Source organism: Vidua macroura, chromosome 28, assembly GCF_024509145.1.
Source record: "Vidua macroura isolate BioBank_ID:100142 chromosome 28, ASM2450914v1, whole genome shotgun sequence".
NCBI lineage: Eukaryota > Metazoa > Chordata > Aves > Passeriformes > Viduidae > Vidua > Vidua macroura.
The window spans coordinates 4273227-4297706 of record NC_071598.1 but is presented as its reverse complement, the minus strand read 5'-3'; the positions used below and the strand labels follow the sequence as shown (position 1 = coordinate 4297706).

The window sequence follows — 24480 nt, the reverse complement described above, 5'->3', positions numbered from 1 at the left end:
TCTTCCTTGGGACATGACTAAGGCACAGTTGCTGCTCATCCACCTCAAAACTCAAAGAAACCCTCCTGTAGAATTTCAGCCACGGTCTCAGGCATCAGCTCATGGGGTTTCATCTTTTCTTTTCCAGCTTTCCAAGGACCCCAGGGGAATCTGGGATCCTGCATTACCCTCGATGTCCTGAGAGTTGTAGAGCTGCAGTACTGCAATAGCAATGGCAATTGGAATGGCAATTGGAATGGCAATTGGAATGGCAACGGCAATGGCAACTGGAATGGCCAATGGAATGGCAATTGGAATGGCAACGGCAATGGCAACTGGAATGGCCAATGGAATGGCATTGGCAATGGCAACTGGAACAACAATTGGAATGGCATCGGCAATGGCAACTGGAACAACAACTGGAATGGCAATGGCAATGACAACTGGAACAACAATTGGAATGGCATTGGCAATGACATCTGGAACAACGATTGGAATGGGAATGGCAACTGGAAGGGCAATTGGAATGGCATTGGCAATGGCAACTGGAAGAACAATTGGAATGGCAATGGCATCTGGAACAACAATTGGAACGGCAATGGCAATTGGAACGGCAATTGGAATGGCACTGGTCAGGTGAGAAAACCTTAGGCATTACCTTTGTATGAACCCAATGGATGGTCTCCTGAGCTGGTGCCCAATGCCAACCGTGATGCCCTTGCCTAGCATCTCCTCTTTGGCGAGGTTCCTGCTTGAAGGTGGGGAAGCTTTAAAAGATGATTGAGTGAGCAGAAGTTTCCATCATAGACCTTGAGCAGTGTGGATTTACTCTGGCCATTGCTCTAGTTTGCATCAACTTGTAAGGCAGCAGATGACAACTGTCTGATGCAGCAGTGATTCACTGAATCCACAAAAAGAATTCTTATGTCCTCTGCCAAACACCACAGCCTTTTTTTTGTTTGTTTGTTTTTTTTATTTTAAATATCTCTCCCTCATTTGAAAATACACCTCTACTGCCATCCCTCCCTAGATCAGAGCGCTTAATGTTTTTTTGCAGGGATTTTTTGTAAATATATGCTGTGAGACCTAGCTACTTGCACAGTCTGACAATATTTCATGTGGTTCTCTTATCTCTGCAGTGGGATAACAACCATGAAATCATCACTGATGGAGATTCTCACATCTCCATCTCTGGTGGGGACTCTCAAATCTCCATCTCTGGTGTCTCACAGAGCATAAGCATCAATAGCCAAACACAAAAGGCAATTATAGAGCAAAAGAGCAACCATTTGTCCTGGAAAACCATCTGGAACTACAACACGGTGAGTGGCAGGGAGGGGGCTTGTTCAAAAAGTATACAATAAGACTGGCTGCTCATACAGCTGGCCCAGTGGCTGGGATTGTTGCCTTTATCCTAAATTTTTGAGACCATGATATCGGGTAGAAACTCTTGGCATTTCTTATTGTTTGAATCCGAACTTTATTCCAGTGTTACCAGTTCTAAAAAACTGAATTGTGAGTGCTGAATAATTTTGTTTCGCAGGGTGTCATTGCAACAAAAGTGATGCCAGAAAGAACGTGCTACATTTCCACCATGAACAGGAGTGAGATGCCTACCTTTGCTGCACTTGTCAAAGTGGCTGCAGAGAGGAGGGTAAGAATTTAATGGAGGAGTCACTTGGAATGTTGCTCAGTATTTGAAAGTAAACATATGTGGAAATCTGCTATTTTCAAAGCCTTTTAAACCATTAGATGTTTAGAAGTTATTTCTATCACACTGTTAATTATGTAATTCAATTTATTTTGAATTATATTTTATTTTAAAAGGTTTAAAAATAAGAATAAATTCTTTAAGGTGAATATTACTCATTTTTACTTAATGTTGTAAATATTCTGGGTAATTTTTACATAGTTTGCAATGAGTTTTTATGCTGACCTCTTTTTAATACTCTCTTATGACCCAAGAATGTAGATATGTGGTAAGGTACCCTTTATAATCTTCCATTCCTTGCATGGTAAAAAAAATAATTGCTTTGGTTTTAGGTGCAGTTGATTAAGAACAAATATCCCAATAAGCTAGAATATTTCAAATCATCTCTCAAAATGTTTGCAAATAACTACCATGTTGTGTGAGCTCTGCCCACTAAATTAACACAGACATTTTAAAAACGGGATCAGCATTTAGCATACTCATCTTTGGTAAGCACTGGCTTCTACTGAAGACTCAGAACTGAGTCCTTAAAAAAACCAAGGCTTTAAAGAGCAAGAACACCTAGAGGGCAGAAGAAAACCTGCAGAGTGTTATCAGTAAAGGCATAGCAAAAAGATTCAGCTTTAGCCATAGATCGTGGCTTGCCTCAAGGCTTTGACTCCCTTAGAACGAGCTCTGCCTTTGCAGCTGCCTTCAAGGCTTGTGAGTGGTCCCACAGGTCCCCAGGGAATTAAAAGGGGTCCCTAAAGGCAGTTTGGACTCAAACACCCAGCCCCAACTCATCCTTCCAGTGCTGGGAAGAGGCCTAGAAGGGAACCAGCTCCTGAGAACTTGCTGAATGCTGGTATTTGTTGTTTAGAACCTGTTCGGTTTTGGAAGACCTACCAAGAAGATCACCTTTGTCACCAATGGACTGGTCAACAACCTCCAGTCTTATGGATCAGATGTCTTCTCTATGTGCAGTGGAGTCACCACCTACATGGCTTATGAAGTTCATGGTGAGTGCAAGCAAAGGAATTCTGTCTCTAAATGACCTGGCATTTGTTTCCCTTGGGGAATGACCAATGCACACTTGCTGCTCTTCCACCTTGAGTCAGATGGAAACCAAAGGTTTCAGCAGTTGCACAAAGGGTTTGACATCTCCAAAGCTCAGGACTGAACCAAGGGCAGAGTCACAGCCTCCATAAATGACCTGATCTATACCACTACTACTCCCTTCTGTGAAGTTTAAGGTGGCTTAAGTTATTGCGTAGGATTTTGCACACGGATATTCTCTGCAATGTCTACATTAAGAGAAAGGGTAGCTCTAAGCACCTTTGTTCTCTCATTTCTCTATTACAGACAGTCTTTTTTCATGACTTCAAAGAGATTCTTTGTCTATTCAATGATTTCTTATACAGCAGCTATGGACTACCTAGTTCACTTCAAGCAACAAAAATGAGCTCTTATCGATGACCTAATATCTTCCCCATTAACTAATTGTAATTTTTTTGTTTGTTTTTTTTAAAGTACCCCAATACAATCAACAATCATGCATTGCACTTAATGTCTTGAGACTTGTGGAGCTGAAGTACTGCAGTGGTAATGGACAGGTCGGAAATCCTTACCTCTCTTGAACTGAGATCCAGCCTTCGGAGCTGCTGCCCGAAGCCAACCCTGATACCGTCCTTCCCTGACATCTCTTCTTTCAAGAGTTTTGTTCTTCGTGGTTCAGAAGCTGAAACAGATCATTTGTTGACTAGAGCTTTCAATTAAAAATCTTTTGCATACATGACCTCTGGCTTGTTTCTCATTACTCTACCCTTCGATCATCTTTGAAATTTCCATGGAAATATTTTTATTGTCTCCCTTCTGCCCCATTTGAGCCCTTCAAATGCTCTTTTCATTGCCAGCTCTCAACACAGGGCACAGACAAAGAGCTGGGCAAGCCCCAGGGTGTGTATGGTAGAAACAAGGCATTCACAGTTAGGACCTTCCTTCCCTGTTCGGGGAAAGATGCCTTACATTAAGAATCTTGATTCAGGGGGGCACAAAAGGCAGAAAGAAAGAAGGGCAAAGCAGTGAATTTGCCTTCTTTAGGGCAAGGGCAGTCTCTGTGGAATTTATCATGTTGCTCTTATAGAGCTCTCTATTTTCCAGTGCATAGCAAAGACTGGCTACAGGGCATCAAGTTGTACACTGGCGTGGATGAAAATGTACTCTAAAGATGCATACACAGTATTAACACAACTGTTGATCCCTGGGGACAGTGCAAAATTCCCACTCATCTCCTCCCAAATGTCTTTAGTTCAGACATGGACATAAAACAAAACAAAACAAAACACAAACAAACAAAAAATAAAACAACCCCCCCCCCCAAAAAAAAAAAAAACAAAACAAAACACCACCACCAAACAAACAAACAAACAAAAAACCTGTCTTCCTTAATGCTTCTACAAAATGAAAGATTTCTTCCATTTTTGCTGCCAGGAGCATGTCTCTTTCCTGATAGCAAATTCCAGATTCTCTCTATGAGATCCTCCCAGTGTTCAGTAGTATGAATTGGATACAAATCAAGCTAGGAATAGAGTCATGTTTCTGCTGAGCTGACAAGAGCATTTGACAAATATCAATCCCCATCTACTTCTACTTTATAAAGCTACAGAATTACTCTTAACTTATAAAATTGCCAGAAAAATTTGACCCATTATTTGACACAAAAAAACACTAGTCATCCACTAAAAACCAGATAAACAGGGGAACCCTGAGCTTCAAGTGAAAAGTAAAATTGCAGCATTTCAGTTCAAGTCTGATTAACAAATGGAAATTTAAACATGTAAAAGGAAGATTCAATCAAGTTATGCTGAGATTATATGATCATAATAAACTCTCAAGGTGACACATGGGGTTTTTCTCCAGGTACTTTTCATAAATATTTACTCTATCAGGGAGTCAGCACATAGTGGGAGAAAAGGTAAAGAGCAAAGCAACACCTCTAGAAACCAACATAATTCTGCATGCTCCCATTTGCACTCAGGTGGGCATGCCATGCTCTAGATAAAGGTAGCATGACATAGCCTAAAAAACTGGCTCAAGGACAGAATGAATCACATTCCATACTTACAAGAAAACCCTCAAGCTCCAGCTTCAAGGATGAAACCAGAAATATTTTCATCAGTTTTACTCTTGCTAGACCACAAGGAGCAGAAAAAACACATGAAAATGTGTGTGCACAGGATGAAACAGTAATTTGAGGAAAGGGTGAAATCTGGAATGTTTCTTACCCTTGGGAGGTTGCTGCACAGTGGGACAAGAATTTACTATAGAAACAGAATGCCTTGAGCAGAGCTTTAAAAAGGACTAAAAGAAAACAGGGTCTTTTATGCAAAGCCCCATACACCTGCCCTTTTTCCTGGCTACTGTCACTAGTTATGTAAGCTGTGCTAATGGCAAGTGCCTGAGCTGTGTGTTTGCCACACAAACTGCTCAAGCACTCAGAAGCTGGTGGAAGATGTGGAGGGTCAGGGTTCCAAGGGTGATGCATTTCTGTAATGGCCAAGTTGGCTCGGACTGGTGGAAGTCAGGGACAAAACTGCTTTCCAAGTCGCTACTAATGACACTGGAGGGAGGAGGATTGTACAGCTCGGTTTGTCTTGCCTGTCTTGAGGAGGGCTCAATTTATGGAATTTCCAGAGGCTAAAATAGGACTTTCTTACAAAACATACATAAACATATGAAATAAGACTTTGATGTGCTTTTGGTATCTTGGAAGATAAGGACATAACCTGTCTGCATTTGGCATCCACAAATCAGTCTGATTGGAAGACCTGTAAATCCTCCCCCTTGGTAGTTTACCACTTTCATTCACCATATTTGACACCTCGAGTTAAGGATGAAGTGGATGTGAAACAGATGAAAAGCCGAGCACTCCACTCACAGCGCTGGCAGTCTGCTGCACCTCCTCGGCACTCACAGAGCTCCAGCAAGGTGCCAGGCAGGAGCACAAGGACAGAGTGTGGCCCTGAGCAGCACAAGTGACAATTGAGCCTCCCCTTCCCAAACAAAGTAAGATCCCCTGGCTTTTCCAGGAACAGCTGAAATAATGATCCTTGGCAATGGATGGTGGAAGAGAAGAGTGTTCAGAGACATCAGATCAGAGAGACACTGAGTCCCCATCAGGCCAGTCTGGCACTGCAGAGGAAGCTGTAGTGTGCAAACCCACCCTGAACTGCAGCCAAGAGCACAACCAGCACACAGGGACTGGCAGAACTGTCAAATACAAAGCACTTGGGGAGCTGGGAAGTGAGCTCCTCTGGGAGTGCTGCTTCTGGAACCTGGAAAAGGCACAGCAAAAAAGCAAATCTAAAGTACCACAGGCTCCTGGGCCATGGCTCTGCATATCAAATTCAAAGAATGATTAAAATCTACTTCCTAAATAACAGGGGATACAAAATGCCCCATGTCACTGCTCCTCCCTCTCACATGTTTTGCTACCTTTAGTTTCTGGTCCCTTTCTCAAATCAGCCCTTAGTCCATAATCAGGTGCTACTCTCCTGAAGAGGCTCTGTGAAGATTAAGGGCCATGTTTGACAAAAAGAAAGCAGATCCTGAATGAGCTCAGGAAGGAAGGGCAGCAAAAGAACTCAGCAATTCCTATGCTTTAGAACCAACCTTGTGATCGCTAGGGACTCATGTAACATTTTTAACATAGCAAGATTACCACCCCCGTGGTTTGAGTGGTGCTTTTGGTCAGAGGCACAACTTCTGGCTGAGTCCTTTGCCACACTGGCACAAAGCATCACTACAAGTTTACTAGGAATCTCTGCTCTGTTTCTGATGATCATTATTTTTCATTTAAAAGTGACTGTTCAATACACTGAGCTTACCATGACCACTTTTCTCTCACCTCCCTGTATGCTATGAATTCAATCAGGCAGGTATCAAAGCCTCCTCTTATCAGAGCACTTCCCCAGGAAACTCGTCATGCTTCTGTGAACACAGGGCACCTGCCAATAAGGCAAACCCATTTTCAGATTTAACTTTGGGATATTATGTATAAAAAGTAAGAGTACATATCAATTAGCAGCAGAGTTGTGTGCTGCATTAGCTTTTCAGCAGCAAATTCCTTCACCTGCCCTAAGCAGAAGAACACATCATACACGTGGCATTGCTGGAGGAGGCAATTTACCTTTTACCAAAGTCGCTTGTCAGCCTCCATGACACATTTACCTAAACAATATAATGGAAAGGACCAATATTTTTCTTTCCCTGTGACTATCTGCACTGTAGAAAGCCTTTCTTTTAACCAGTGCCTCTCTCTAGCAACACACTTCTCTTTCCCTGTATATTTTTTGCAATAAAAAGGGGGTTTTGTTTCATTTTAATAGGGCTACCTTGCAACCAAGGTGTTTTCAAAGAACACCTGCATCATTGCTACAACTAGCAAGAGGTTTTGGCTTGGCAAACCCTTTCCTACACCACCTCCAGGAGACAAGGTAGGATGGTGGTTGAAAGTGGGGCAAAAGATTGTCAGTGAAAAGCACTTGTTCCTATACACGCAGCAGAAAAGGCTCCAAGAACTGAAGAGAGCTTTCTCAGCAGGGTTGAATTGCTCTAAAAGTTCCTTCGAAAGTTGCATTGCCCAGGAATAACCCCTTCCCCTACACCAAAGAAATGTGTACAGGTTCTGAACTCTAGTGCTGGCTTTCCTAAATGCTGTTGTCTGGCTTTGTTTATTTGAATGGTCAGAGACCTGGGCCTACCAATTGCCATGCAGAGAGAATCACTTCATTATCTCCAGGAACAGACTCCAAAGCTTGAGCCCACTTGGAAAACACATCCAAGCCCTGTGCAGAGGAATTCCCTCCTACCTCGCTTACCCAGCTCCTGGTGAGTGTGCTACTGACAGCCCTGGTGTTCCAAAATAAACAAGTGCCCGATGTATACATTTAGAATGATGCAGTTGAGTTTTAAGTGACTTTTCCTGGTACATTTCCAACACTAAGTTGGAAAAATTTCCACTACAATGTTCTTTTATTTTCTCAGTCTAATCAGTTTTTCTTTTTCTTTCAGGATCAATGTTCTTATCAGGCTCAAACTTCTTAGAGCAAGATATTTCACATTTGAAAGTTAAGATAAATTAACTGCCTATTATTTGCTATATCTTCTACATTAACCATTTAAAATCAGGTGAACTAAAGTCTGGTTTTATAGAGATCAGCATAACTAAGCTATTTGTATTTTAACCTCCTACCAACATACTAAGTACTGCAATGGTTTATTTTAGAAAAAAGCATTGTCATGCCATCTGACCAATTGCAAAGAGACAGAGGGACTATTATTCTGATGAACCCAGAAATCAAAGTGCAAATAACAGAATTAAGAAGTGTATTAAATGCAGTCCAGAGTTGCACACAACTGCTATTTAAGAATGTTTAATAAAGGTTTAACACAGGAGAAAAGAAGCATACTCTAACCAACTGCAAGTTGGAAATTTGAAAGAGTCAAATTATAATTAGGTTAAAAGTAAAGCAAAAAGCCTGAGCCTACTTTCTTCATTGAAAACTTCAGCAACTCGCTATGTCTGGAAAACACCCCATGTTCACCTTCCCTCCTCACTCAGGGGCCCTTTCCTTGCTCTTTGAGAGGAGTTACTCCAAGAGACACTTTATGCACTCGGGAACACCCCAGGGTTGCTCTAAGGAAAGGACGCAGCAGCCTGTTCTTTTCAGGAAAAGCCTTTTGGGCACTCTAAGGGGTCAACTGACCTGAAAACCAAAGCAAAACTACAACCAAGAATTTTTTAGCACCTCCAAAGAAAAACAACCGTAGGGTTGCAGTATTTAAAGAACCGTTCTTGTCTGCCTTGCCTGGGGTTTCTGGAGACACTCTCCTCTCCTTTTCTAACCTGACACTGCATTTTCCTTGGGGTGTCACAGGCACAGCCCTCTTCCCTGATCCTGCTGGGATGCACCGGGAATGTGTCCCTGGGGGCTGTGAGCCCTGTCACAGATGATGATTCCAGACGCCCCCAGGCAGCCGGGATGTGAGCAGAGCAGAGTCTGTGGTGCCGATCTCGCAGCCCCGCGGTCACCGTGCAGCACAGAGAGCCCGGCAGCCAGGCTGGCAACCTGGGGCAACTGCTGCTCGCTCCAACCACAGAATCACACACAGAATCACAGACTCACACACGGAATCACTGAATCACACACGGAATCACAGAATCACACACAGAATCACACGGTTGGAAGAGACCTTCAAGATCGTCAAGTCCAACCCAGCCCCAGCACCTCATCTAGACCATGGCACCGAGTGCCACGTCCAGTCTGTTCTTAAACACATCCAGGCATGGCGCCTCCACCACCTCCCCGGGCAGATCAATTCAATACTTTATGTCCCTTTCTGTAAAAACCATTTTCCTAATATCCAACCTATATTTTCCCTGGTCTCCAGGCAGGGAATAGCAGGGCACAGCTGCTCCCAGCAGCTGCAATACCTGCAATACCTTGCCTGCTGCAATACCGTCCCCAGGAGAGTAAAACACCCTCAGCAAGGTCCAGCTGCTCGCAAAACTGCTTTAACATCACAGACACAGACTCCTGCTTTTATTAAAATACTACACATTGTAATGCTTAATACATTTCCAACCATTTCTTTTCATTTCACGAAAAGCCTTAATTCACCATGTGTCCTACAGCAACATTTCAAACTTTTGCACAAAACGTGGAACTAGCACTGAACGAATGAAGCGAAGCAGTTGCTCTTTCCCAACCCAGGGAATGTACTTGCAATATGACACCCTGGAAGGTTTCTTGCTCTAATTGGGACACCATTACATTTCAAATGTTCGCTAGTCAAATTTAAATTGGTTCAGGTTTTGACTGATCAAGTAGAGAATTTAAATTGATTCAGGTTTTGACTGATCAAGAAGATAATGAGACTCAAAAAGAGATTTCTAAATAGGGACATGACAGCAAAGATTCCAGTGAGCCGCAGGAGACATCAACACTGCAACTCTCAAAATGTCTATTTAAGTACACAGGTCTAGAAATATTCTCAATAATGCAGAAGATTGGAGTTGCTTACCATGCCAGGAAAGCTCTCTCTCAACAAGGGTGAGGCCTGCGCTTCATTGAAATTTAAGTTGTGAGCACAGCCCATAAGCATTCCACATCAGTGTAACAAAGTGTTAGGATTTTATCCAGTCTTAAATCTGTTTTTCTGCTCATCCTACAGCAGACAGAATATAAAGTTAACACCTGAAAAACTATGAACAAAAAAATGTTCAAGAGTGATTTGAGTATAATTAAAATGCCATCGCACAATCTAATAAATGTGTTTTAATTCCTTCATGTATTTTAAGACAAATTGGAGATTTTGAAAGAACCTGATTTCTGAGGGATTTTTTTTTTAACACAAAATAGATATTCTGATTGGACACAGCACCAGCAGGCCTAATACCCGTCTTGTAAGTAAAAATTACCTCAAGAACTGTAAATTAACCAAGCTGCAACGACATAAATGTGCCAGCGCCGCTCTGCCGGGTCCGCTGAGGCGCTGCCGCCTCAGACGGGTTTTCCCGCCTTTCACCGCTCCCCTCACGGCCCGGCGCCGCCTCATCCCCGCTCCCTCCGGCCCTCTCAAGCCGTTCCGCACCGTACCAAAAGCACGATCGTTTATTCCTTGAGCAAAGGGTGAATTCCTCGCGGGCAGGGCAGGGGCTTTGTCGGTGTTTCTCGTCGGGCAGCAGTGAGGGAGGGAAAGCGCGGTCCGCCCATCACAAATCCACAGCGGCGCTGCTGCTCGTAAAGCAGCCCGTTGAATGTAATGCCCGTTTGGCGTAGCTGTACGTATCAGGAATATCGCTTCGGGCTTGCAGATTCAAAAACTGAAACTGAAAGAAGTGTTCAATTTCATATTGCACGTGCAACAACATTTAGACCTTATTTTTATGTGTAAATCCCAGCACCTAGCCATACTGCTTTTTAAAACAAGCTGCTGAATTGCAGCGGAAAAGTCGTTTCCGTGCCATAGTCCCAGGTTGCTCACAGGATGAAATTGAAAACTTGGTATTGGGCTGTGAAGACGGTCTCAAGGAGAAGCCACGGGAGGAACAACTGAGGGTATCTGGTGTGTTCAGCTGGAGGAGACTGAGGGGAGATGGAACTCTTCAATATCCCGAGGGGCAGTGGAGAAACACCTCTCCGATCTCTGCTCTCTGTAATCAGTGACACGAGGGAACGGCTGGAGCCGAGTCAGGGGAGGTTTAGGTCGGATATTAGAAAAAGGTTCTTCACCCAGAGGGTGCTTGGGAGCTGGAACAGGCTCCCCAGAAAAGTTGTCACAGGACCAAGCCAGATGGAGCTCAAGGAGTGTTTGGACAATATTCTCAGGTGGGACTTCTGTGGATTGTCCTTGTGCAGGCCCAGGAGCTGGACCTGATAATTCTTGTGGGTCCTCTGTGATTCTGTGATTCTTGTAAAACAGTTTTCAGTGGCCATGTTGTACTTGGGGCATGTATTTTTGTGGGTGCTATGGTTACAAAGAACATAAAGTGCATTTTCGAAAGTGTAAAGGCTTTTATTTATGCACACTAATTGAAAGCGGGTTTTTTTTGTTTGCCTACAGTCAAGGCTATCTCTGATTGTAAGTTTGATGTGGAGTTTCAGAAGCAATTAGTACATGCCAGAAAGTTCCTACAAAGCATATTTAATTTTTTACTAGAAATGAAGCTTTATCTGATAAATATTGGGTCAAAATTTGCAGAAGTACAATCCGCATGTTTATCAAGTAGTTACACCAGGAAATAATTTTCAGTGAAATGCAGCAGGGATACAAATCACAAAATAATTTTATTGCAACATTCAACCCTTCCACACCTAATTCTGAAAACATATAAAAGGCGGAGGGTTCACACTGCTCTTTCTACCTGCAGGAGCATCAGCTCTGCAGTCAGGATGCATCTCCCTGTAAGTATGCATGCTTTTCTTCCTTACAAACTGAACCTTTGATTCAAACCCATTCCTTTATCTCTCAGAAGGGCTTCTGCCTCTCTGGAGCACTAAGGCTTCTCTGAGGCCATTGTGCTCCTCCAGAAGGAGCAGCTCAGCCCCTGCTCCCCAGAGGAGCTGAGGAGGTAAGGATTTCTTCACGGCTTGGCTGGACATGATTCAGAAACCAGGAAGCCTAATCCATGCCCATTATTGTCAATGCTTTTGCACCACTGGAGCACTGCACTAGTGCATCAAGCCCTTCCCTGTAATGCCAGGGCAGAAGAAATGGAAAAGCTTTCTCTTCTCTTCTCTCTTCTAAAATAGCTGTGTGTGCCTGCACAGCTCTGAGAAACAGCTTGAGATTCAGCTCTTGAGAGAGCAAGTGAGAAATGTGTCTACTTTGAGCACCCTGGGGTAAAGCAAGGGTGCCTCCCTTTGGGAGCACTGATGCAATCCCAGGTTGAAAGCGAAAAAAGGATCCAAGAAGGAGCCTTAAACATCAGATTAGGAAAAGGGAAGGAGGATTGTCATGGCCAAATTTGTCAGCCAGAGTTGCAGTTACATTTTCTATTTGATTTTCATTTCAGATTTTGACTGCAGTCCTTCTTGGACTCGTCCTGACTCCAGCCCTTGCTGATTACGTGAGTACAAATGAACAATTTCCACATTGCTGCTCATTCTATGCTCCCTGCTTCAGAGATCTCTTTTCTTTCACCTCCCCTTTGGAGGAAACAAATTGGAATCTTCTCTGACAGATGAAACTTTGTCACTCTCTATGTGGTAGAACTTACCGTCTAGCAAATATTTTTATAAAAATTTTAGTAGATGACTGACTAGGTTGAAAATCTAAAAAAGTCTCATTTTTTAATTGAGTCTCAGCAAAAAATTGAAAACCAGCAAGTCATCCCTGGGGTAAAGACCGAGGTCCCCATCACTAGTGGCCAATCACAGATTGTGATGGCACTTAACACAGGGCAGCCTTTCCAATGTAGCAGGGAGTTTTCTAAAACTGCGGGACATCACTCCCTCCCTTCAAAGACTAAACATCTTCTTTCCCTTGGCTTTTCAGTCTCAGCAGACGGATAACAACTGCCAGGTCTCTTTTGGTGCTGTTTTCCAAAATCTGACTTTCAGTAGCCGAACACGTGTGGTGGTTATTGAACAAAGGAGCGACCACTTCTCATGGAAAACCATCTGGAACTACAACACGGTGAGTGGCAGGGAGGAGGCTTGGTCGCAAAGAGTATGAGGAGACTGGCTCCTGGTAGAGCTGGCCCAGGGATGGGGATTGTTTCCTAATTGTGACTGTCTGGAGACAATGATTTGGGGCAGCAACCCTTGGCATTTGTTCCTGTTTTAACAAAGGGTTTTCTCCAACCCAAGGATGGAAAAATTGAATTGCAAGTGGTTAATAACTTTTTCTTACAGGGTATCATTGCAACCAAATTGGTGCAACAGAACACCTGCTACATTTCTGTCATGAACAGAAATGAGATGCCCAGCTTTGAAAATCTGGTCCAACTGGCTTCACAGAACAGGGTAAGATTCAAAATCTGTTTCTGTAGTTGATATTCATTTTTTTTGTCTGGCACACTGCTATTTTCCAAACCTTCTTAAACAATGGGTAAATAAAAAGACATTTTATTACTGATACTTTCGGTAATATTTTTCAGTTATATTATTGGTAAACACTCAAAAACTAAAATATCCTCATTCAAAAGCCTTTAGTGCAGGTTCGTCATATTGAGCCCAAGTCTCAGATTAGATTATTTTTACAAATATTTAAATTATTATACAGCTGACTCTTTGTTTACTGACTCATTATCTGCAATTTAGATTTTTCACTAAGTATGTTTCATAATTTCACATTCTCAAAGTATAAAAAAATATTTTTTCTTCAGACATTCTAATTGAGGAAGAACAAATATTGCAGTATTACAGAGAAAATCTTTAAGTAAGTTTTCAAATATTTTGAAGAAAATTATGGACCATATTCCTTTAGTTCAGCCATCCACATCAGCACAGATATTATAAAAATTATCTCAGCATTCAGCATGTTCACCTTGGCTAAACACTGGCTTCCACTGAAGTCTGAGAACTGAGTCTGTAAAAAAAAACATACTTTAAATAGCAGGAAGACCAGAAGAGCAGAAGGAAATCAGGAAGAAACTTCTCCTGCCAGCCACAGCCTGAGTGCCCCTGAGGGGTGAGGGCAGTGACTGAGCAAGTGCCTTGGAAGGAGCTCTGGCTCCACAGAGCGGTTGCACTCCTCCCCTCCTCCTCAGCACTTCCCCTCAGGCTCCCTGCACCTTGATTCCCTTAGAAGCACCTGACTTTGGAGCTGCCTTCAAGGCTAGCTAACGGGCCCACAGTCCCCAGGGACTGAAAGGTGTTTCTAAAGGCAGGTGGGATGCCAACAGCCAGCCCCAAGTCATCCTTCCAGAGTGAGGAATAGCCCTTGGAGGAAGCAGCTTCGGGCAGTGATCTTGCTGAATGCTGGTATTTGTTCTTTAGAACCAGATCGGTCTTGGAAGACCTACCAAGAAAATCACCTTTGTCACCAATGGATTGGTCAACAACCTCAACTCCTACGGAACTGAAATCACGGCTATGTGCACTGGAGTCACCACCTACATGGCTTATGAAGTTCACAGTGAGTGCAACAATGGGAATTCTGAGTGGTACAGACCTGGCCATTTGTCTCCAGGGCCATGACTAAGGCACAGTTGCTGCTCTTCCTCTTTGGGCCAGACAGAAACCAAGGGCTTCAGCAGTTCCAAAAAGGGTTCTGCACCTCAGCTGATCAAGACTGGAACAGGATAGGGTCACAGCCCCCACCAATGACCCAAACCAAACCCTTGCAGCTCCACTCCAGGAGGCTTAATGGGGCTGAAATTGGGGCCTGGAGTGTTTTGACTCACACTGCATATCCCTGTAACACGCAGTCAAGAAAAAGGGTTGTCCTAAGAACCACTGTCCGTCAGGGCAGAGCTTGGTAATCAGTTGAACCAGGCAGACACCAAAACCTTGTGCTTCACAACATTAAACCAAGTGGTTTCCTCCGCTGTAGCTTTTTCCCTGGGGCAATGATCCAATTCCCCAGGGCTAACATGACCTACACTTGGTAGGATTCTTCCAGAACCTCACAGCTCATTTGACTGGGCCCATGAAATGGCAGCAGCCTCACCATGCAATGCCCAGCCATTGGGACTCGCAGGACAAAGTGCAATAGAGCCCCGACTTCTGCACAGGAAATCCCAAAGGCTGTTCAAGAGCAGGTCTTTGTGAGCATTCCTGGCTGAGCCACAGAGCCGGTGCTCTTTGGGGACTCCAAGAGAATCTTTCCCTTGCACAGCTCAAACTTTTTCAGAGCATCAATCCTTCAGAATCTGGTTCGTTCTTAGCGACATCACCACCATCCTGTAGAAGGTCAGCCAATGTCTTAGGAATCAGTTCAAAAGGTTTTCTCTTTTCCAGCTTTGCAAGGACCTCAGGTGAATCTGGAATCATGCATTACCCTAGATGCCCTGAGAATTGTGGAGCTGAAGTACTGCAATGGAAATGGCAATTGGAACGGCAATATGCCGGTGAGAAAACCTTACACTGTCCCTTTTCAAGTATGAAATGCTGGGGGCTATGGTTTCAGAAGCTTTGGGTACATCACTGTCTCCCTTCAAAGGTGAAATGTCTTCTTTTCCCTGGCTTTTTAGTCTCAGCAGATTCCCGGCGACATCTTCAACAACACGCAAGGCAGCATCTTCAACAACACGCAAGTCATCATTGGGGGCCAGTCCCAAGTTGTGACCATCAACAGGCAATGGCGTGTGGCAGTCATTGAGCAACGAAGCTTCAGTGGGTCCTGGAAAACCATCTGGAACTACAACACGGTGAGTGGCAGGGAGGGGGCTTGTTCACAAAGTGTATGAGGAGACTGGCACCTGGTAGAGCTGACCCAGGGACAGGGCTTGTTTCTTATTCAGACCATGTTGAGTGAAAAATTTCAAGTAGGAAATCCCAGCACTTATTCCGTTTTTAACAAATTGTTTTCTCCAATCTCAAGACATGAAAAAGTGATGTCCAAGTGCTCAATAACTTTATTTTCCAGGGCGTCATTGCAACCAAAGTCACGCAACAGAACACCTGCTACATTTCCATCATGAACAAAAATGAGATGCCCAGCTTCAATAATCTGGCCCGCCTGGCACAAGACAGCAGGGTAAGTTTACCAAGGATTAGCAGAGTCCTCACCCTACAGTTCATTGATCTGTTTGTTCATGTGCTTTTTCCTTCTGGACAGGACGATGTTGTCACTAGTGGCAGAATTTTCTTTCTCTCAGCAGTAGAGGGGTTTAAGAATTTTTCCAAAGGATTGATTTGATGAAAGAGGAAAAGGGTTGCACATTGTCTTTCCGACTTTTGATTTCTCTGAGCATCTTGAGCTCTGCAGCCTGCTGAAAACACTTGCTCTGAGCAGCGCTTTGAGGGCCTTAATTCTTTTGGCATGCCAAGATCTGAAAGTCCTTCGCAGGCCTTTCACTGCCAAACTGCATTGGTCAGCTCAGAACTTTGCACGGCTGCTGCTCTAGGCCAGACTCTCTTTCCCTTTGGTGTGCGAGAGAGCCTCCCCCTATTCCTGCTAGGGAATATTCCTCGCAGGAACCAGAAACCAGCATTGATCTTGCTGAATGCTGTACTTTGTTCTTTAGAACCAGATCGGCCTTGGAAGACCTACCAAGAAGATCACCTTTGTCACCAATGGACTGGTCAGCAACCTCCAGTCTTATGGATCAGATGTCTTCTCTATGTGCAGTGGAGTCACCACCTACATGGCTTATGAAGTTCATGGTGAGTGCAAGCAAAGGAATTCTGTCTCTAAGTGACCTGGCATTTGTTTCCCTTGGGGAATGACCAATGCACACTTGCTGCTCTTCCAACTTGAATCAAACAGGAACCAAGGGCTGCAGCAGTTGTACAAAGGGTTCCACGTCTTTGCAGATCAGGACTGGAACAGGCTGGGGTCACAGCCCCCATAAATGACCCAAAGCAAACCCTTACAGCTCCTTCTCAGGAAGGTTAAGGAGGCTTAATTTTGGACCCAGAGTGTTTCACCTCAAACTGTCATGCCTAGCCATGAAAATTACTAGCCTAAGGACTGGTGTCCTTCAGGTCAGAGGTGACTGACAGTTGGAATGGCTGCCAAGGTCTTAGGCATTAGCTGATGGGGTTTTGTTTCTGCCTTTCTTGCTTCCCAAGGACTCCAAGTCAATCTGGGATCATGCATTACCCTTGATGTCCTGAGAGTCGTGGATCTGAAGTACTGCACTGGCAATGGCAATGGACAAGTGAGAAAACCTTACCTTTACCTTTTTTGATCCAAATAGGGGGGGAACCCGAGCTGCTGCCCAAAGCCAGTCCTGATGCCATTCTTGCCTGGCATCTCCTCTTTCGAGAGGTTCCTGCTTGGAGGTGAGGATGCTAAAACAGTGCAATGGGTCAGCAGCTGCCTCTGTCAGGGACCTTGAGCATAGACTAACTGTGGCCAGTCCTCTTGCAGTCATCAACCTCTAAAGGCATCAGATGGCAGCTGTCAGATGCAGCAATGATGCACTGAATCCATGAAAAGAATTCTTACAGCCTTTGCCCAACACCACAGCCTTGATTCTGGGTCCTTTGGAAAAAGACTGAGGGCAGGGCCGGCACTCCCCAGGGGGGCAGCACTTCTTCCATTGTAGCAGGGATTATGTGGAAAATCTGGGGACATCACTGTCTCCCTTCAAAGGTGAAACATCTTCTTTCCCCTGGCTTTTTAGTCTCAGCAGATTCCCGGCGACATCTTCAACAACACGCAAGGCAGCATCTTCAACAACACGCAAGTCATCATTGGGGGCCAGTCCCAAGTTGTGACCATCAACAGGCAATGGCGTGTGGCAGTCATTGAGCAACGAAGCTTCAGTGGGTCCTGGAAAACCATCTGGAACTACAACACGGTGAGTGGCAGGGAGGGGGCTTGTTCACAAAGTGTATGAGGAGACTGGCACCTGGTAGAGCTGACCCAGGGACAGGGCTTGTTTCTTATTCAGACCATGTTGAGTGAAAAATTTCAAGTAGGAAATCCCAGCACTTATTCCGTTTTTAACAAATTGTTTTCTCCAATCTCAAGACATGAAAAAGTGATGTCCAAGTGCTCAATAACTTTATTTTCCAGGGCGTCATTGCAACCAAAGTCACGCAACAGAACACCTGCTACATTTCCATCATGAACAAAAATGAGATGCCCAGCTTCAATAATCTGGCCCGCCTGGCACAAGACAGCAGGGTAAGTTTACCAAGGATTAGCAGAGTCCTCACCCTACAGTTCATTGATCTGTTTGTTCATGTGCTTTTTCCTTCTGGACAGGACGATGTTGTCACTAGTGGCAGAATTTTCTTTCTCTCAGCAGTAGAGGGGTTTAAGAATTTTTCCAAAGGATTGATTTGATGAAAGAGGAAAAGGGTTGCACATTGTCTTTCCGACTTTTGATTTCTCTGAGCATCTTGAGCTCTGCAGCCTGCTGAAAACACTTGCTCTGAGCAGCGCTTTGAGGGCCTTAATTCTTTTGGCATGCCAAGATCTGAAAGTCCTTCGCAGGCCTTTCACTGCCAAACTGCATTGGTCAGCTCAGAACTTTGCACGGCTGCTGCTCTAGGCCAGACTCTCTTTCCCTTTGGTGTGCGAGAGAGCCTCCCCCTATTCCTGCTAGGGAATATTCCTCGCAGGAACCAGAAACCAGCATTGATCTTGCTGAATGCTGTACTTTGTTCTTTAGAACCAGATCGGCCTTGGAAGACCTACCAAGAAGATCACCTTTGTCACCAATGGACTGGTCAGCAACCTCCAGTCTTATGGATCAGATGTCTTCTCTATGTGCAGTGGAGTCACCACCTACATGGCTTATGAAGTTCATGGTGAGTGCAAGCAAAGGAATTCTGTCTCTAAGTGACCTGGCATTTGTTTCCCTTGGGGAATGACCAATGCACACTTGCTGCTCTTCCAACTTGAATCAAACAGGAACCAAGGGCTGCAGCAGTTGTACAAAGGGTTCCACGTCTTTGCAGATCAGGACTGGAACAGGCTGGGGTCACAGCCCCCATAAATGACCCAAAGCAAACCCTTACAGCTCCTTCTCAGGAAGGTTAAGGAGGCTTAATTTTGGACCCAGAGTGTTTCACCTCAAACTGTCATGCCTAGCCATGAAAATTACTAGCCTAAGGACTGGTGTCCTTCAGGTCAGAGGTGACTGACAGTTGGAATGGCTGCCAAGGTCTTAGGCATTAGCTGATGGGGTTTTGTTTCTGCCTTTCTTGCTTCCCAAGGACTCCAAGTCAATCTGGGATCATGCATTACCCTTGATGTCCTGAGAGTCGTGGATCTGAAGTACTGCACTGGCAATGGCAATGGACAAGTGAGAAAACCTTACCTTTACCTTTTTTGATCCAAATAGGGGGGGAACCCGAGCTGCTGCCCAAAGCCAGTCCTGATGCCATTCTTGCCTGGCATCTCCTCTTTCGAGAGGTTCCTGCTTGGAGGTGAGGATGCTAAAACAGTGCAATGGGTCAGCAGCTGCCTCTGTCAGGGACCTTGAGCATAGACTAACTGTGGCCAGTCCTCTTGCAGTCATCAACCTCTAAAGGCATCAGATGGCAGCTGTCAGATGCAGCAATGATGCACTGAATCCATGAAAAGAATTCTTACAGCCTTTGCCCAACACCACAGCCTTGATTCTGGGTCCTTTGGAAAAAGACTGAGGGCAGGGCCGGCACTCCCCAGGGGGGCAGCACTTCTTCCATTGTAGCAGGGATTATGTGGAAAATCTGGGGACATCACTGTCTCCCTTCAAAGGTGAAACATCTTCTTTCCCCTGGCTTTTTAGTCTCAGCAGATTCCCGGCGACATCTTCAACAACACGCAAGGCAGCATCTTCAACAACACGCAAGTCATCATTGGGGGCCAGTCCCAAGTTGTGACCATCAACAGGCAATGGCGTGTGGCAGTCATTGAGCAACGAAGCTTCAGTGGGTCCTGGAAAACCATCTGGAACTACAACACGGTGAGTGGCAGGGAGGGGGCTTGTTCACAAAGTGTATGAGGAGACTGGCACCTGGTAGAGCTGACCCAGGGACAGGGCTTGTTTCTTATTCAGACCATGTTGAGTGAAAAATTTCAAGTAGGAAATCCCAGCACTTATTCCGTTTTTAACAAATTGTTTTCTCCAATCTCAAGACATGAAAAAGTGATGTCCAAGTGCTCAATAACTTTATTTTCCAGGGCGTCATTGCAACCAAAGTCACGCAACAGAACACCTGCTACATTTCCATCATGAACAAAAATGAGATGCCCAGCTTCAATAATCTGGCCCGCCTGGCACAAGACAGCAGGGTAAGTTTACCAAGGATTAGCAGAGTCCTCACCCTACAGTTCATTGATCTGTTTGTTCATGTGCTTTTTCCTTCTGGACAGGACGATGTTGTCACTAGTGGCAGAATTTTCTTTCTCTCAGCAGTAGAGGGGTTTAAGAATTTTTCCAAAGGATTGATTTGATGAAAGAGGAAAAGGGTTGCACATTGTCTTTCCGACTTTTGATTTCTCTGAGCATCTTGAGCTCTGCAGCCTGCTGAAAACACTTGCTCTGAGCAGCGCTTTGAGGGCCTTAATTCTTTTGGCATGCCAAGATCTGAAAGTCCTTCGCAGGCCTTTCACTGCCAAACTGCATTGGTCAGCTCAGAACTTTGCACGGCTGCTGCTCTAGGCCAGACTCTCTTTCCCTTTGGTGTGCGAGAGAGCCTCCCCCTATTCCTGCTAGGGAATATTCCTCGCAGGAACCAGAAACCAGCATTGATCTTGCTGAATGCTGTACTTTGTTCTTTAGAACCAGATCGGCCTTGGAAGACCTACCAAGAAGATCACCTTTGTCACCAATGGACTGGTCAGCAACCTCCAGTCTTATGGATCAGATGTCTTCTCTATGTGCAGTGGAGTCACCACCTACATGGCTTATGAAGTTCATGGTGAGTGCAAGCAAAGGAATTCTGTCTCTAAGTGACCTGGCATTTGTTTCCCTTGGGGAATGACCAATGCACACTTGCTGCTCTTCCAACTTGAATCAAACAGGAACCAAGGGCTGCAGCAGTTGTACAAAGGGTTCCACGTCTTTGCAGATCAGGACTGGAACAGGCTGGGGTCACAGCCCCCATAAATGACCCAAAGCAAGCCCTTACAGCTCCTTCTCAGGAAGGTTAAGGAGGCTTAATTTTGGACCCAGAGTGTTTCACCTCAAACTGTCATGCCTAGCCATGAAAATTACTAGCCTAAGGACTGGTGTCCTTCAGGTCAGAGGTGACTGACAGTTGGAATGGCTGCCAAGGTCTTAGGCATTAGCTGATGGGGTTTTGTTTCTGCCTTTCTTGCTTCCCAAGGACTCCAAGTCAATCTGGGATCATGCATTACCCTTGATGTCCTGAGAGTCGTGGATCTGAAGTACTGCACTGGCAATGGCAATGGACAAGTGAGAAAACCTTACCTTTACCTTTTTTGATCCAAATAGGGGGGGAACCCGAGCTGCTGCCCAAAGCCAGTCCTGATGCCATTCTTGCCTGGCATCTCCTCTTTCGAGAGGTTCCTGCTTGGAGGTGAGGATGCTAAAACAGTGCAATGGGTCAGCAGCTGCCTCTGTCAGGGACCTTGAGCATGGACTAACTGTGGCCAGTCCTCTTGCAGTCATCAACCTCTAAAGGCATCAGATGGCAGCTGTCAGATGCAGCAATGATGCACTGAATCCATGAAAAGAATTCTTACAGCCTTTGCCCAACACCACAGCCTTGATTCTGGGTCCTTTGGAAAAAGACTGAGGGCAGGGCCGGCACTCCCCAGGGGGGCAGCACTTCTTCCATTGTAGCAGGGATTATGTGGAAAATCTGGGGACATCACTGTCTCCCTTCAAAGGTGAAACATCTTCTTTCCCCTGGCTTTTTAGTCTCAGCAGATTCCCGGCGACATCTTCAACAACACGCAAGGCAGCATCTTCAACAACACGCAAGTCATCATTGGGGGCCAGTCCCAAGTTGTGACCATCAACAGGCAATGGCGTGTGGCAGTCATTGAGCAACGAAGCTTCAGTGGGTCCTGGAAAACCATCTGGAACTACAACACGGTGAGTGGCAGGGAGGGGGCTTGTTCACAAAGTGTATGAGGAGACTGGCACCTGGTAGAGCTGACCCAGGGACAGGGCTTGTTTCTTATTCAGACCATGTTGAGTGAAAAATTTCAAGTAGGAAATCCCAGCACTTATTCCGTTTTTAACAAATTGTTTTCTCCAATCTCAAGACATGAAAAAGTGATGTCCAAGTGCTCAATAACTTTATTTTCCAGGGCGTCATTGCAACCAAAGTCACGCAACAGAACACCTGCTACATTTCCATCATGAACAAAAATGAGATGCCCAGCTTCAATAATCTGGCCCGCCTGGCACAAGACAGCAGGGTAAGTTTACCAAGGATTAGCAGAGTCCTCACCCTACAGTTCATTGATCTGTTTGTTCATGTGCTTTTTCCTTCTGGACAGGACGATGTTGTCACTAGTGGCAGAATTTTCTTTCTCTCAGCAGTAGAGGGGTTTAAGAATTTTTCCAAAGGATTGATTTGATGAAAGAGGAAAAGGGTTGCACATTGTCTTTCCGACTTTTGATTTCTCTGAGCATCTTGAGCTCTGCAGCCTGCTGAAAACACTTGCTCTGAGCAGCGCTTTGAGGGCCTTAATTCTTTTGGCATGCCAAGATCTGAAAGTCCTTCGCAGGCCTTTCACTGCCAAACTGCATTGGTCAGCTCAGAACTTTGCACGGCTGCTGCTCTAGGCCAGACTCTCTTTCCCTTTGGTGTGCGAGAGAGCCTCCCCCTATTCCTGCTAGGGAATATTCCTCGCAGGAACCAGAAACCAGCATTGATCTTGCTGAATGCTGTACTTTGTTCTTTAGAACCAGATCGGCCTTGGAAGACCTACCAAGAAGATCACCTTTGTCACCAATGGACTGGTCAGCAACCTCCAGTCTTATGGATCAGATGTCTTCTCTATGTGCAGTGGAGTCACCACCTACATGGCTTATGAAGTTCATGGTGAGTGCAAGCAAAGGAATTCTGTCTCTAAGTGACCTGGCATTTGTTTCCCTTGGGGAATGACCAATGCACACTTGCTGCTCTTCCAACTTGAATCAAACAGGAACCAAGGGCTGCAGCAGTTGTACAAAGGGTTCCACGTCTTTGCAGATCAGGACTGGAACAGGCTGGGGTCACAGCCCCCATAAATGACCCAAAGCAAACCCTTACAGCTCCTTCTCAGGAAGGTTAAGGAGGCTTAATTTTGGACCCAGAGTGTTTCACCTCAAACTGTCATGCCTAGCCATGAAAATTACTAGCCTAAGGACTGGTGTCCTTCAGGTCAGAGGTGACTGACAGTTGGAATGGCTGCCAAGGTCTTAGGCATTAGCTGATGGGGTTTTGTTTCTGCCTTTCTTGCTTCCCAAGGACTCCAAGTCAATCTGGGATCATGCATTACCCTTGATGTCCTGAGAGTCGTGGATCTGAAGTACTGCACTGGCAATGGCAATGGACAAGTGAGAAAACCTTACCTTTACCTTTTTTGATCCAAATAGGGGGGGAACCCGAGCTGCTGCCCAAAGCCAGTCCTGATGCCATTCTTGCCTGGCATCTCCTCTTTCGAGAGGTTCCTGCTTGGAGGTGAGGATGCTAAAACAGTGCAATGGGTCAGCAGCTGCCTCTGTCAGGGACCTTGAGCATGGACTAACTGTGGCCAGTCCTCTTGCAGTCATCAACCTCTAAAGGCATCAGATGGCAGCTGTCAGATGCAGCAATGATGCACTGAATCCATGAAAAGAATTCTTACAGCCTTTGCCCAACACCACAGCCTTGATTCTGGGTCCTTTGGAAAAAGACTGAGGGCAGGGCCGGCACTCCCCAGGGGGGCAGCACTTCTTCCATTGTAGCAGGGATTATGTGGAAAATCTGGGGACATCACTGTCTCCCTTCAAAGGTGAAACATCTTCTTTCCCCTGGCTTTTTAGTCTCAGCAGATTCCCGGCGACATCTTCAACAACACGCAAGGCAGCATCTTCAACAACACGCAAGTCATCATTGGGGGCCAGTCCCAAGTTGTGACCATCAACAGGCAATGGCGTGTGGCAGTCATTGAGCAACGAAGCTTCAGTGGGTCCTGGAAAACCATCTGGAACTACAACACGGTGAGTGGCAGGGAGGGGGCTTGTTCACAAAGTGTATGAGGAGACTGGCACCTGGTAGAGCTGACCCAGGGACAGGGCTTGTTTCTTATTCAGACCATGTTGAGTGAAAAATTTCAAGTAGGAAATCCCAGCACTTATTCCGTTTTTAACAAATTGTTTTCTCCAATCTCAAGACATGAAAAAGTGATGTCCAAGTGCTCAATAACTTTATTTTCCAGGGCGTCATTGCAACCAAAGTCACGCAACAGAACACCTGCTACATTTCCATCATGAACAAAAATGAGATGCCCAGCTTCAATAATCTGGCCCGCCTGGCACAAGACAGCAGGGTAAGTTTACCAAGGATTAGCAGAGTCCTCACCCTACAGTTCATTGATCTGTTTGTTCATGTGCTTTTTCCTTCTGGACAGGACGATGTTGTCACTAGTGGCAGAATTTTCTTTCTCTCAGCAGTAGAGGGGTTTAAGAATTTTTCCAAAGGATTGATTTGATGAAAGAGGAAAAGGGTTGCACATTGTCTTTCCGACTTTTG

At 45.1% G+C, this 24480-nt stretch overlaps 1 protein-coding gene across 1 annotated transcript in view; it reads left to right on the top strand.

Annotated features, from left to right (window-relative positions):
- The first annotated feature begins 13 nt into the window (after nt 1-13).
- Nucleotides 14-24480, top strand: part of LOC128820015 (uncharacterized) — a 30789-nt gene continuing 6322 nt past the window's right edge. The window contains exons 1-28 of the mRNA XM_054000482.1: nt 14-84; nt 183-615; nt 1119-1301; nt 1523-1633; nt 2550-2688; nt 3200-3282; nt 12731-12871; nt 13090-13200; nt 14176-14314; nt 15139-15248; nt 15372-15548; nt 15767-15877; nt 16368-16506; nt 16915-17003; nt 17472-17648; nt 17867-17977; nt 18468-18606; nt 19015-19103; nt 19572-19748; nt 19967-20077; nt 20568-20706; nt 21115-21203; nt 21672-21848; nt 22067-22177; nt 22668-22806; nt 23215-23303; nt 23772-23948; nt 24167-24277. Of these exons, the coding sequence (XP_053856457.1) occupies nt 14-84; nt 183-615; nt 1119-1301; nt 1523-1633; nt 2550-2688; nt 3200-3282; nt 12731-12871; nt 13090-13200; nt 14176-14314; nt 15139-15248; nt 15372-15548; nt 15767-15877; nt 16368-16506; nt 16915-17003; nt 17472-17648; nt 17867-17977; nt 18468-18606; nt 19015-19103; nt 19572-19748; nt 19967-20077; nt 20568-20706; nt 21115-21203; nt 21672-21848; nt 22067-22177; nt 22668-22806; nt 23215-23303; nt 23772-23948; nt 24167-24277 (3873 nt within the window). The remainder of the gene's footprint in view (nt 85-182; nt 616-1118; nt 1302-1522; nt 1634-2549; nt 2689-3199; nt 3283-12730; nt 12872-13089; nt 13201-14175; nt 14315-15138; nt 15249-15371; nt 15549-15766; nt 15878-16367; nt 16507-16914; nt 17004-17471; nt 17649-17866; nt 17978-18467; nt 18607-19014; nt 19104-19571; nt 19749-19966; nt 20078-20567; nt 20707-21114; nt 21204-21671; nt 21849-22066; nt 22178-22667; nt 22807-23214; nt 23304-23771; nt 23949-24166; nt 24278-24480) is intronic.